General features: G+C 37.2%; 1 protein-coding gene across 5 annotated transcripts in view; it reads right to left on the reverse strand.

Moving 5' to 3' along the window:
• The window catches only part of LOC131050453 (riboflavin biosynthesis protein PYRR, chloroplastic), a 101,436-nt gene that overhangs the window by 13,488 nt on the left and 72,494 nt on the right, over positions 1-15,454 (reverse strand). Inside the window, exon 9 of one of the 5 annotated variants that reach the window (XM_059220792.1) lies at positions 8,470-8,827. The exons of 2 other annotated variants lie outside the window; for them this stretch is intronic. In XM_059220792.1, coding sequence (XP_059076775.1) covers positions 8,750-8,827 — 78 coding nt within the window. In that variant the 3' untranslated portion in view covers positions 8,470-8,749. Of the gene's footprint in view, positions 1-8,469; positions 8,828-9,284; positions 9,414-14,599; positions 15,018-15,454 lie in introns of those variants that run through there. 2 more of the 5 variants (XM_059220788.1, XM_059220784.1) reach the window with 2 other exon arrangements.

Here is a 15,454-nt window from a genome sequence, read left to right on the forward strand (position 1 = left end):
AATCCAAAACATAAACTCATTGCAGATTACACTATTATACTGATAACTTCAATAGCCTCCACAAATGAGTTTAATATGATAAACATCAGCAAAATACATGATATTTGCAGCAAACCCACGGCCTCAAGGCTGCCTTAGACTTCAGCTACAAACAACACACTCAAATACAAATGATCAAACTATAAAATTGAAGAAATCCTTAACAAATCAGCACAAAGATAACCTCTAAATGAGATTATTCTATGGTAATTCTTGACTCCCGTCTTATATCACCTAGTAATCCTCTGACTTCTATCCTTAGATCACCTGGAAACTTTCAAACTCTCATTCTACAATCTCCATCTCCACTAGTTTATCAACCACCGAGGAAACAAGCCAAAGCTCAACTGAAAATCAATTTCTAAATGAATTGCAAATCCCCGAATTTCTCAATATATATGAAATTCAAATTTAAAATCAAATTGGGCGCCAAAATCTAACAAGTTGAAATAGAGAAAACTTGCATGAAAAGGAAATGATCATTTTTGGCAACATTCATAAGAATCCATTACAAAGCCACAAGTTGCCAAAATTGCCCAACGATGCGAAGGAAACTTTTTGGAAACCACCCACTACTAGCCAACTTGCCAAAGCCAGCAAGTTGCTTCTAAAAATCCAAGCCCAAAATAAGAAGTTACTAATTTAACATTGTTTGTTGTGAGAAATTTGAATTTGCAACAACCAACAAATACTAAATTAATATTATTTCCCAAACTGTCATATGATCCCAATTTACTATTGTGGGATAGTTGCGCTTACTATTATTAGAAAGTTCTACTTTTAGATTTTTTTGAAAAAGGGACATGACATGTTGTGCCCTGAATAATCAACAGCCCTAAGGAAGTAAGGGTCCTCTATGCATGTGACCATGAAGTTGATGAGTGGGCAACTAGTGACCAAGATAGCCTTCATTTTCTCCATTAGAATATTAATCTTGAACCAGTTCTTATCCAAGATTGTCGTCCACAATTTTGTCTCCCCCAGTGGCACATATGAGGGTCTTGCTATTATTATTTTTGCAACAACCTCCTTATAATAAGGAGAGCAAGCTAAATGGAATGGAATACCCTTGACAAAGAAGAATTTGGGAATTGCATCATCTACCTCATCCCTATTTTGAACATTAAATAATTTTGCCACTTTACTGCTAGCATCATTAGTAGTCATTCTACATTTCCCCTTAGGATCTACTTCCTTTGAATTAGATGGAAACTAATAGTAGAATGAACTGAAACTCATGAATCTTGGGCAATCCTAGTACAAGTAGGAACCAGGTACAAATGTTTGTTCATCACCTAAACCCCACAATCAATTTATTTCAATTCTTTATTCATGTGACAACATCTTACACACTCCTACAACTTTGCCTAGGACATGAAGAAGATGTGCATTAACTCTTGTACTGCTGCCTTGAAATTCAAGAAGATAGAAATTACATCTACACAACTTAGTGCCCCCCATAGACCCAAGTTTTGCTTGTAGTTTGATTGCAAATTGCATTACAGGTGACTTTTTGACAAAGGGATCCTTGGCAAAGTGTTCTAATAACTTGGAATGGCAACTATGAGCAACACTACCAATAGAACTTATCGCTTCCTCCCCAACTCCATCCCCCTACTCCCCAAATCTATACTCAATCTCAGATTCAACCCCCATACGATCTGTCTCATCCTCTTCTTCACTCATGCTATAAGAAGTAGAACTCATAGTGACACTACAAGCAATTATATTTTCAGTTACCATACATATCTCATAATGTCATTGAACTATGCACAAATTCAAGACACAAGGATTTTCTCTTTGTATTTCTTACCTCAGGTTGCCCAAAGCACAAAAGCAGAGGATACACAAATATGAATCCTTGTTCTTCAACCTTAGTCAAACAAATATTTCCACTTGTTTCTTTTATTTCAAGTCGCATAAAGCACGAAAGCAAAGAATACACAAAAGATAAAATCCTAATTTAACATTCGAAAACAATTTAATAAATAAATTCAAACACCTCAACCCTACTACATAGAATTATAAATTGACAAAATTTGAAAATTGTAAAATTAAAACAAACAAACAAAATTTTAAAAATTGTCATATGATCATTAATTTGATATTTCCAACTTAGGAATCAAGTATGATGGGTCAAAGCTTACATTAAGGCTTGAGAATGTGTTGATTCAATGATTGATTGATGAAGACTTCACGCTTTCTCGTCCTCTGCTCTTAGTCTCACTCTTCCTAATGTTCTCGCACTTCTTGGTGCTCTCATTTTTCCTATCTTGATGCTCATGTCTGCAAGCTTGCAACTTGCTGTTGCAACTTCCGACTTTGTTGAAACTTGGGAATGAGCCTTAGATGTCAATTTATGTTTTTTTACAACTACTTAGGGTGTGGGTGGGCCCATCAATCATTAGAACTAGGGCAATCGACCTTGTTGAAACTTGGGAGTGAGGCTTAGATGTCAATTTATGGTTTATACAGCTACTTAGGGTGTGGGTGGGCCCATCAATCATTATAACTAGGGCAAATGGTAGGAAAATTGGAAATAAAATTATGTTTTAGAAAAACGAACTTTTTGATTGCATTGACCTGAGGTGTCGACACGTAGAGTCTCTAGTGCATTCAAGAAATGTGAAGGAGTCCCTAAGGATCTTGAGGATGGCTTGACGTCTCTATGGAGTCTCAAAAATAGGGGGGACATCCCAAAAAAATCCCTTGCGCTTTGACGGGTGTTGACGTGTATTTTGTACACTATCAAACACAGAATAAAATACCCAAGGGTACCTTATCCTCTCTTGAGTAAAGCCTCTGATTGCTGAAGATATCGCGGAAAAGGATCAATCAGGATGACTCCAAGGTTCTTCGTTGTAGGATCTCTACGTGTGGATAAGCACCAGTGGTATGATGTGATTTGCTGGAATCACAAGGGGACTTACACTTGATGACTGAACTTCTGATTTGCTTTAAATATTGCTGGAACACAAGATTTTACTGCCTTAGATTTGAAAAAAAAGAAAAAAAGACGAGGGCGAGGAAAGGATCTAATCCTAACACTAAGAATGTAAGAGCAATGAATGATCTTTGATGAAATTCTAACTAAGTCTTGTTTTGACATCACGGGACCATCTCCACAAGGTTAGTGCGATCTTCGAAGGAAAGCTTTATGATGTTCAAATCATCACTGCAGGCATAGACACCATCAGGTTGATGCATATCAATGAAGAAGCAACAATTGAAGTTGAGCTTAAGCTGAATGATTCCAGTTGACTACGCAAGGCAAGTCTGCAATCAACAAACTGCTAGTAGTATGGATATACGAATTTCACCATCAATCAAGCACATTTCTTCCATTCATCTAATCATCTACCATCTAGGATTGAAGATTCAACAAGAAACCATGCATATTGCAAGAAACGACACACTTCACCATTACTTCAATGAAAATGGAGTTTGTTTACAATCAATGGCAACAATTTCTTGCCTTGTCCTCCTATTCTACTCTAATTGCTATTTTATCAACTAGCTAGCTACTCTCTATTCACTAACTCCTTTCTAACTCTCTAACTTACTTTCTATCTATTGCCTTTACAAATGAAATGCCAGGGCTTATATAGTGCCCTCAATACAATTCGATGGCTTAGATCAATTTGAAATCAATGGCCAAGATTCAATAATGAAAACCCTAATTAGGGTTTGTTACAACCATTACATAACATTTAATGCTTGACCAATGATAAAATTGTATTGCTTGGACACATGTCCTCTCTGGAAAATTCCACCAATGGATAGCTGGGGTAGGTACATAGAAGTTTGTGCCACCTCCCATGAGTTGGGTACATTGAATCTGGACATTGTTGAGGTGGATCAATCCGACTGGAGGAGTGATGACTAGGATGCCACCTCATTCGACACTTGGTTGATACTCAATTTAGTAACGTTGAGAAGTTAGCCTTAATTAATTCTTCTGGAACTATCTGCTTCTTCAACGAACCCTTTGCTCTGACTTCTTGTGTCCTTGATTTGTAGGATGATGATGTACCTCGCCTTGGAATGCTGGATTGGAAGAGGTCGCCCTTGTTGATGTTTGATCGAAGAAGGTCGTCCTTGTCGATGCTAGACTGGAGGAGGTCGCCCTTCTCCTGGCTTGATTTTCCTTGAGGAGAGCCTTCCGACTTGTAGATCCTTCGAGCTTGGGAGTCGCCATCTTGATACCTACACAACATTTCACAATTAGTAATATATCTTGAAATCTAAAAATTAAACTTTAAAAGGAAGATTCAAGATTTTAATTAGGAAACTTCATGATAAATCTTGAGTTATCATTTCCTAATTAACCATGTAATACTTAGATTTTTCCAAAAAAAATGTCTTAAAAAATCAAACCTTGAATGAGGGTGTCAAGATGATTTCGCCATACCTCCTCTTGAGTATTAAACTCTAAGAAATGATGTAAAAATAGATGAATTTTGCTAGGCAAATTGTAGATCAAAGCTCTCCCTTGGATAAAATGCGCCTCCTTTAGTCTTCACACGCATCAACTCCACCACCTTTAGTCTTCAACACCTGAGGTAAATTCGCCCCACCTAGACCAGATTTCGCACCCTCTTCTTGATCTCCAAATCGCACTTGAAAGGATGATTGAATGATTTGAATTGTGAAACAACACCTCCAATATATAGAGCGCTCACCTTCCACTTACCCATGAGGCCGACCTTGCAAATAAAAGGTGAAATAATAAATAAAACCTCAAAAGGAGTAGGCCGACTTGTCAAATAAAGGCAAAATAATGCCTTGTGCGCTCAACTTTTAATTTTTAATTTCACAAAAATTAATTTTAAATGCCTTTATAATAGAAATTCGATTTTTTGAGGCCCAAAATTAATTTATTAAATGCCAATTTAATTAATTTTTTCAAATATTCCAAAGTTAGCAATTTTGGCATCTAATGCGATTTGGAGGATATTAACGCCCAAATATGGTAAAAAATAATGAATGCCATTAACTTCGCTCTGGTCCCTTGGAGAGGGACGAGAGCACTTTTCTCAATCCAAGCCTTGCATTCCTCGTTTTCACGTTCAAAACTTCATCTAGGCATTTTAAAATGACATTTTTGATTGGAGTCTTGAGTTTAATTCACTTGATCTTTTAGAAGGGACGTGCCTTAGGACATTTTCGCCCTGGACCCTGGGTGAGGGACAGGAGCACTTTTTTTACTTTTGTCCTCAATCCTTCATCTTTCATTTGTCGATTCTTGTTGTGGAGTGAGCAATGATCTCTTTCACTTGTTCCATGCATGCCCAACTCGTTTTTGCAAGGCAAAATGAGTGTTCCAAGGATTTTCGCCCTGGACCTTCAGAGAGGGACAAGAGCGCTTTTTGTATTTTAGGCTAGGATTCTCAAGTTTTGAAGTCAAATCCTTGTTCACCATGCTTTAGAAGATCCTTCCCATCTCGCACAACCTTGCCTTAGCATAATCTCGAAGGGAAATTGTTAATTTCATAAAAATCGCCCTGGTCCTTCAGTGAGGGACAGGAGCACTTTTGAGTCCTTGTGCAAATTCTTGATCACATTAATCTTCAAATTACCCTCCAGGCGTAGAATATCACATTTCACTACTTCTCGAGTCTTGGTAATAAAAATATCATTTCAAAATGTAAGGCAAATGGGCATATTTGGAAATTTCGCCCTGGTCCCTTGGTGAGGGACGGGAGCACTTTTGGAAAATCGCTCTGGACCCTTGGAGAGGGACCGGAGCACTTTTGCCAATTGTCATCAAAATTTGCAACTCTTGCATCTCAATTCCACCTCGAAGCATTTTAAACATCATTTCAAACTTGCGCCTTGGCCTAGGTTTGTCCAAAATTGGCGAGAAAGGCTAGATAATATGTTTTTCGCCCTGGTCCCTTGGTGAGGGACGGGAGCACTTTTGCAATTTCAAGCCTATCCGTCCTTTGCTAGCCTTCCAAATTATCTTCAATGGGCTAATCATGTCTTCTTCCATTCATTTCAATCACAAACTTGCCTTGGCTTTGCAAGAAATTCATACTTTTTGGAAAATCGCTCTGGACCCTTGGAGAGGGACGAGAGCACTTTTGGAAAATCGCTCTGGACCCTTGGAGAGGGACGGGAGCACTTTTTGCATCTTGGCATACTTCTTTGTTCTTTAAACCTCTCAATTGCGTCTAAGGCATAAAACATCATTCGTCCTTCCCATCCAAGTCAAGTTTTGCCATAAAATATCAAACAAAGAGGAGAAACTTGAAAAAGTGCCATGGTCCTTCAATGAGGGACAGGAGCACTTTTTGCCTTCTAGGCCAAAATGCTTCATCTTTCATCTTGAAATTCTTGGCTAAGGAAGATATCATCTTGTTATACGCCATGAATAAGAGTTCAAGCCCAAGAAAGGTTTAAAAATGTGCATATAAACAAAAGCGCTCTAGTCCTTCAGTGAGGGACAGGAGCACTTTTGACTTTCTAGGCAAAAACTTCATCATTTCACCGTTTTTGATCAAGTCTGGATGTTCTATCACGTTCATTTCGTCCTCCATCATGCCTTTGATGTTTCAATTTGACCAAACAAGGTCAGGAATGACTCCAATAAGCTTTTTCGCCCTGGACCCTTGGTGAGGGACGGGAGCGCTTCGCCTTGGTCTCTTGGAGAGGGACAGGAGCGCTAAGTTATATTCCATATATACTTTCAGGATGTTTGAGAGTGGTTTCAGACCTCCAGGAGCTATATTGCAAAATCTAGTTTTTTGAGGTTTTTTAGTTTCCAGACTTAGTCAAATTTCAGGATCGGGACTTTCCAGACTTGGCCAATTTTCAGGATCAGGACTTTCAGACTTAGCCAAAATTTCAAGATCAAGACTTCACCCAAGCAGGACATGCTATCCAGGTGATCCCCTTGGCGACACTCAAAATGCAAAGGCTAACTAACAAAACCCTAAAAGACCTAGAAAACAAACCCTAAAAAGCAAAAAAGCAGGGGTCCCCATTTGCAATGGAGCGATGTGTGAAAACGTCACAACAACGGGGAGCTCTCTAAAACAACCCCAAAAACTTGGTGGTATTGTAAAATAGCAGGGGGGCACTTCCCCAAAGTTCCCACATCTCAAGGACATCCTCATCCTAGAAACATCTAGTTTTTCGATGGGGTGCATCTCAATGGAACACTACATCAAACATATTTATGTGTCAAAAGTGCCTTTTTGGATCCATCGTCTTTCTTTTCATCCTCACTATAGAGAACTCCAATTTTATAACCATGAAATTTCCACAGTCCATGATGTTCTTAGCTTGCTTTTCTAGATAAAACTGTGTAGAATTTTGATGCCCAACGTTTCGGATCAACGTTTCCCCTGATGATGGATCATAGAGTTTGATCCAAAACGTTGGGCATCAAAATACTACATAGTTTTATCCAGAAAAAGCAAGCTAAGAACTCCAATTTTGCTTAGTCATTTCCTCCACCACCATCTCCCAAGCATATTCCCCTTGACCTACTACACATGCCATCTATGACACATTCAACAGAATGCAAGAAACTTAGCAAAACACCAAAAAACGGCTGACTCAAGCTAGAACTCTTAAGGATTTTAAGGATAAAAATAAGAATCAGCTAGGAGTCCAATTCTAAGACTTCATTAAAGAAAAGCAAGCAAATACTAATATTTCAGCATAACCAAAACAAATCTAAGAAATTTTCGAACAAAGAGGAGCTACTTAAATCATCTTTAAGAGCATTGGAAGGAAAATATTTTCTAAAAACAATTTCAGACAAAGGGGAATGGAGTTCAAAAGAGGGAAATGGAGGAGCTGTGTATCTACAATAGGAAGAGAGGCAGATTCAGCACCATACCCAAGCACACGCCATTCCCAATACAGAATATCTTTCTATAAATAAATAATTTGGACCCACTGAAAACCATACATCTTAAGCTTGAAATTGGCTAATCAAAGCACAAGCAAGCTGATAGAAGCAACAGTCAAAGCAAGTACAAAGGTGTAAGTGCCAAATCTATTTCAAACAGAAACCACTAATCGCTTGGCCATTCAATCATAATCTATCAACATCTGACAAGAGCAGGGATAGAAAGGTTTGTTGACCAATTCCTCCTTCACTGTCTTGTTAAGTATCCATACTTTCCACTTAAATATTTGTTCATGGCATTGATTGTGATCATGGAGTCACATTTCACCCATAGGTCATCCCATACCTATATTTAGCAATTTCCAGGCCTGTAGCAAGGCCAAAGCTTTTCCATGGTTATTGGTATATTAATAGTTTTGGTATGGATCTTGGTTCAGATTTGTGGATCTGGAAAAAGAGAATTTGGGTTGGGTTTGTTTGGGTTCATCCATGCAAAAAAATATGCAGCCTAAAAGAAAGAATTAAGATTAGAATAACACAGCATCAAATACCAACAAAACCACTATAAACTCAACATTCATTTAAAACATCAATAATAACTTCTATAAAATATTCATTGTTCAAACTTCAAGTTCAATATTAAAAATATAATATCAAGTTCAACAAATAGTTATCAACATCAAATAGATTTTCTAAATCATCAATATTATCATCATCATTGACACTAGATGTAGGAACATTTGAAGAATCACAAGTAGTGCCACTACCACTCACACTAAAAGTGTGCTCACTTTTGGACTCCTCAAGTGCAATATGCTAGGAAGGAAGCAACCAAATCAATATTCTCTAGCTCCATATCCCACAACTTTGTGTCACATTCCTTGTAACCATGTTTGTGCAAAAGGAGATGTAAGTTGGAAAGAGCTGATGCAGGAAGAGACAAGAAGCTGTCAGGAGAAAAAAACGACGTAGCGAAAAGCAGGTCGCGATCTTCAAAAATCACACGGGTAAAAACAAAAATCCCTTTGCACATAGAAGGAATCTGTCAAACGCAAGTAGAAACCCTTCGTGGGTAAAAACAACCCACACTGAGACGGAAAGGGCTCGCAAATAGACACCTGCGTAGAGTTCTTAGGAAAGCACGCAAGTTCGCAAAGCCATATGTTTAACTAGAAAATTCGAAACGAATTTTTTTTTTCTTTCAGCTCTGATACCATCAAACAGAAAAGTTTTGAAATAATTGCATATTTTATTAAAGGAATTGAATGTACATATATAGGCAATTACAAAGACAATGTTTCCTAATGAAACAATCGTTCACATAGTGCAAAATTAGAAACAATCTAATTAAACTAATATTACACCTAAAATACATTACAGACCATTAAATAAATAGATATGCTGAAATATTCTAATACTTTGCTCTTTTTGAGTGCAAAATATTGTGCTTTACTAAGTGCAAGAAAGAGTATGTGCTCCAATTCCTCTCATATGCAAATGAACTAGCAACCTATAAAGACAAAATAGAGAGAGAATTATACACTAAAAACAAATTAATTACTAAAACCTACAAAGAAATTGACAAGAAACTTAACTACAAGAAAGTGTGCATTGAGAATTTAAAGAATGCTAAGAACAAACGCATATAAGAAAGCAGCAATGCAGCCATAACATATTAGGGCAAAGAAGATCTGTTCATTATCCATTATAGGCGCACTGCAAATTACAATGACAATGACTCCTAGTAGCTCAAGTCGGGCTCTGCCAAAAGTGTCTGGTTACTTTTATTTAACTACAACAAAGAAATTAAAGAAACTACACCATGGTGAGCAAGTGCGCTCTACCACGAAACCCTCGCTAAGAGCCACAAAATGCTCAAGTCCTAGGCGCACTCAAACCCGACCTAGAACTTACTCGCTCTGCTCAAAATTACAACTTGACTCAAAAAATATTTCGCATAGAATGAATCACAATGAAGAGAGCAGTCCTTAAAAAGATCTTGCGAACTTTCCAAAAGTGCGGATTGCGCAGCACGAAACTCACCTTCATTGGATCAATCGGATGGCCTCGGGAGGCTCCTCGTTGTAGAAATCTCGACAGCCAATGAGCTTTCGAGCTCCAACACAAAGTGCACTCATCTAGTCATGTTAAAGGGTCCAATCACACTAAAGGGGACACAATTGGGGCGCATGTCGATTCAGACAAGGGCATAGATCTTGATCACATTAATGGATGCCCTTGGATCAATTCGAGCCATGGGAGCTCTCGTCAGCTAGGAACATCGCACGAGGGCCATTGCGCACCCAAGTGCATCAAAAGAGACAAGATCAAGATGCATTCGAATTTTGTCAAGCTCAACAGGGACAAGAGGGAGACAATACACTATAAAAAAAAACTAAAAACTATAAATGAACAAAAGAACTAATAAACTTACTTGCAATAGAACTTTAATTGTGAGGGCTTGTGAGTGTTGGAATTGTTGGCCATGGAAGTAACACCAACTGTGAGTATCCTTCTTGAAGTTATCATGAAGGGCTTCAATACTTCGAACATTTGAGTGTTCAAAATCAATAAATTCGCTCATGGCTACATCCTACAAGTTGGGATCAAGGAAGAGTATGAGATACTACTTTTGTTCCCTTCAATGACTTCAAAATCTCTATATGAGGCAACCTCATTGGCACCAAAAAAATCTGAACACTAGTATTTTGGACTCAATGTAAAGGCAAGATGTACCAAGGTGGTCATCGCGTTCTATCTTTCTTCAATAATTGGCTGCACTTGTTTGAAACAACTTTTTTTAAAGTCTTACTCTTTCTCATTTATGATGGTCTTCATCTTGTCAATCATTGAGACTATGCCATCATATATCCCTCCCAAGCAAGGCTTGTCCATGTCAGTATAACGAAACATACTCAAAATGCACCCAATGAAACTAAAGTGATACTTCAAATGGTCCCATCAAGAGTCATCTAAAAACATCCACTTAATATTTGTTGGCCTCTTATTGTTGCTTTGCCTCCATATTGACCAAATTTGACTAATGACTATGCTAGAAAGTGCCTCTCAAACTTTCACAAGTCACCTCAAGACAAGTGTGCTAAGAGGAGAAATTAGTCAACAACCTCTTCAAAAATAAAAAATAAAATAATTAAAAACAAACTTTAAAGAAAAAATAAATATACGTTAAATTATGTTTTGAGTAGTTGAGTTTAAAAAAAATTCAAGTAACTAAATTGAAACTAAATATAAAATTCATACCACTTCACTTACCTTCAATAGTTCAAATTTTGAAAATGATCTAACTATTCCTTGCGACATGTGGTGATTGGTGTACATTTTGATCTCCTTAACCTTTGCATACAACTCTTTGATCCAATCAGTTTTATTCCCAATATTTTATAGCATAAAATGGAGAAACTAGATTGCAAAAGGTGTTCAAAAAATGTGTGAACAGTGTTCCTCAACCAACAACCTAGCAGCTCAACAATTGTTTGCACTGTTCATTATGACTTGATCAATGTTGTAGCATTCCACTTCTTCAATGGATGTGATGAGGATATTAGCAATAAATTGGCCATCTTTCACCTATCTCTCACAATCCATGACTCTCAAACACATTGCCCCTTTAGAGGACATTGCCATGACATTTGATCAAAGGCCGACTTTTACCAACTTTCCACCCATCAAAAAGATTAGACACCCCTATCTCAAGGTATGAATCCCTTATGGGCTTAATTGAATCTTCTATGAGGTTGATCTCTTTGTTCAATAAGGTGCCATGCACCCATAACCCAAGTCCCTGTACCTTTCTGGAGCCTCATTAATTTTTCTCACCATTCTTTGCTAATATAGTGAGCAAACAAGATTGAAAGTCAGCCCATTTGCATAAATACATCTTGCTATGTGTTGATCAATAAAGTCTCGAATCTCATTTTGAAATGCAATTTCCCCATTGATCTTTTGTTTGTAGTGGGTTCTTCACTTTCAATGGGCTTAAATGGGTTGTTCATTCCCTTTGATCTTCTTTTTATTGAAGGATGATTTGCTCTACAACCTACAAGTTGATCTACTTGCTCCAATGGTATAGTTACACCATTCTTTCCAAGGCAACCTTTGATGTCATATCTAGGTATTCCACACAAATGGGCATTCACCCAGCCATATGAACTTGAATATCTAACATCACACCCTTAGCAAATCCTAATATAGCCTCCACCACTTCGAATTGGTTGTATCACATCAAGATACTTCCACAATGACCTCAGATCTATTTAAAAATTAGGTCAATATGTGAAGTTAGAAGCTAGAACTAGTTGTCATTGTAACTCCTATGGCAAGAAATTTTACAAACACAATCAAAAGAAATAGACTTTTGAAACTAAAAATAGATATGCAAAACCTAGCTCTTTCAAAACTTAAAGTATAGTGGCACATTCGGAAAAAAATGAAAGCAAAAAACACAAACAATTTGTTTCGTGCTTGTAAACAAAAATGAAGGAAAAAAATTCTAAGTTGTCAGTTCTAGTACAGGGTCGGGTACAAGTGCAAGGTACGACGAGGATTCGGTATGTCGATTGAGCAAAAAAATAGGGTACAATACGACTATGTACAATTGTATTATATATATATATATATAGATATATAAATTTTAAAATTATTATCGATCAAAAAAAAATTAATTATTAAGTATAAAAACAATGGTACTCATAATTTGAAAAAAAAAGAAAAAAACTTAAAAATTCATAATTCAGTTACTCGTCAAATGTCAATACACAATGAAATTACAATCAATAGTTTTCATGTCTCTTCATCAAGAGCCTCAAAGTGAACACTTGGTTCAATTTCATTTGAAACACATTGACTTACAATGCCACTTCTACTAGCCATGTCATATGTAGAAGTTGCCTCATCAAAAGAGATTTTTTCCAAGTGTAATAACATCATCTAAGTCAACACACTCAAGCGTTACATTCCAATCCCTCATGACACCCTTATTGTAATCAAGTTTTTTATGTGACAAGACATCCCAATAACTAATGGAGGTTTGGGAGTAGAAACCCCAATTGTGTTGAGGGGCAATGCCCTCATGGGGAGCTAAGGGCAATGCCTCTAGTTGGGATGAGGGGTAGTCCTAATTAAGGAGCGGTTCCATTTTCACACAATTTTCACAATTTTATCATGAAAATTAGGTATTTGGAACATTTTTGTTTATTAAAACGTTTTTTGTTTTTTATTTTTTTTCGGCAACCATTGGGTCCCCTTAGGTTCACCCAAGATATCACCTAGGAACTCAAGGTGCCTAAGCGAGACCCTAGGTGAACTCAAGCCACTCCTATCAAGGGACTAGTACTCAAACCAGTTTGGTACAAGACCAAAACCTTCAGGGGCATGCCTGGTAACTTTGAAAAACATTTTAGAAAAAAAAAAAAAAAACTTGCCCTATTTGCAAAAGTATTCTACTATGATCCTTTTGGAAGGGAATGGATAGTTATAAATACATAGGAATGGCAATGCAACGATTGTGGAACCTTGAACGATCAATCATCGATGCCCTTTGTTGAATGACAAGCAAAAATGAAATTTTATCCTTTTGGAATGGTATTTGTTTTTTGCAATAGAAATGAGCTAAAATGAACTTGTTTTGTTGTTATAAATGCTTGAAAAGAGACTTTTAAGGTTTGAAATCTGTTTTAGTGCGCCCAAGTCAAAGTCAAAGTAAAAATAAAGAAAAATAAAAAAATGAAGTTACCAGGTTCACACCTCATTTTACCTCATCCTACCCATACTCACAAACGGATTGATCAAGATCACATATCCAATTCAAACTAGACCCAAATCCTAATGGATATTTGGGAGTTGAGACCCCAATGGAATTGAGGAGCAGTGCTCCTCATGGGAAGGTGGGGGCAACGCCCCTAGTAAGGATGAGGGGTAGCGCCAATCAAGGGGCAACTCCATTTTCACACAAACCTTCAAGGCATACATCATTTTCACAATTTAATCACTTAAGGGGCACTTTTTTATTTATAAAAAAGTTTAAAAAATATCTAATTAATCTTTTTTTGTTCAGGCAGCCCTTGAGTCCCCCTAGGAGCAACCCGGGTTCAACCCGAATCCCACCTAAGAATCCAAGGCACCCAAGCCGAATCCTAGGTGAACTCGAGCCACTCTTGTCGAGAGACTACTACTCTGACAAATTCAATACAAGGCCAAGACCTTGAGGGGCATACCCAATAACTTAGAAAAAATTGCAAAATACTTATGGCTTTGCAAAAACATTCTACTTGGAGGCAAATGGAAACTTGCAGATACATAGGAATGGCAATGCAACCATTGTAGAATTTCAAACATCAGCCTTCAAAACCCTTTGTTTAGTGACAAGAAAAAATGAAAGTTCAGCCTTCTTGAATGGTATTTGTTTTTGTTAATGCATGATAGCTTCGGTAAGATAAATGATTGAATGAGATAAATGAAGTCTCTCATTCAATCATTTATCCTATCGATAATTATGATGAAAAACTTCAAGCTATTAATCCTTCATTTGATAACCATTCTTCATTTGTATATGATCAATCTACTTAGTTCGATTAAATGCTTAACTATCGATTATCATCCTATAGCATAGAATCCCGATTTAATATCGGTTACATTATTTGTGTTCACTGATTATTAAATCGGACTAACCAATGCAATCCGATTTACATAGGTTAACATATTTAATAGTAAACAAATGATTATCAGATCAACCAAACACCGATTAGTATCGGGTGTCAATATAAGCTTGCATCGATTGATATCGGGTTATGTATGCACCGATTAATATCGGGTGGCAAGGTAAATACGCACCGATTGATATCGGGCTGTGAAGTTAAGCATACACCGATTGGTATCGGTTGTTAAGATAAACATACACCGATTGGTATCGGTTGTTAAACATACACCATTTGTTATTACTGCAATTAGCAAATGGGCACGATCAAGTAATGTCCTGATCAGTCATGTCTAAAAGACATGACCGGTCAAGGCATTGCTTGATCGTACCCAGCTTGCATATATATATCAAATGGCATTTGTGAGAAAGGACATCGAAATCAATAAATGCTCCTCTCACCTGCCATAGAAAAGAAGATAGTCAGACTTATCAAATAAATAGATAATACATAGATCAAGTAAAGATAAACTAGAATATAACTTGCATACTGAATTGTAAATTGAACATCATTTACAGTTTTTTGCAATAGAATTGAACTAAAATAAACTTATTTTGGTGTTTGAAATGCTTTAGAAGTGACTGAGGGTTTGAAATCAATTTTTGAGCACCTGAGTCAAAGTAAAAGCAAGAAAAAAAACCATAGGGGAATTGACCGATTTGCCCTAGGTTCACTTGGCTTACTGGGTTCCTTCCTAGGTTTGCACCCCATTTTGCCACATCCTGACCATATCCACAAGCACATCAGACAGGATCGTGGATCTGGTTCAAACTGGAGCCAAATCCAACTGTTCCATAGATAGATCCAATAACATAGGTATTATTCCAATATAAATTGC

Source organism: Cryptomeria japonica, chromosome 1, assembly GCF_030272615.1.
Source record: "Cryptomeria japonica chromosome 1, Sugi_1.0, whole genome shotgun sequence".
In the NCBI taxonomy this organism is placed as follows: Eukaryota; Viridiplantae; Streptophyta; class Pinopsida; order Cupressales; family Cupressaceae; genus Cryptomeria; species Cryptomeria japonica.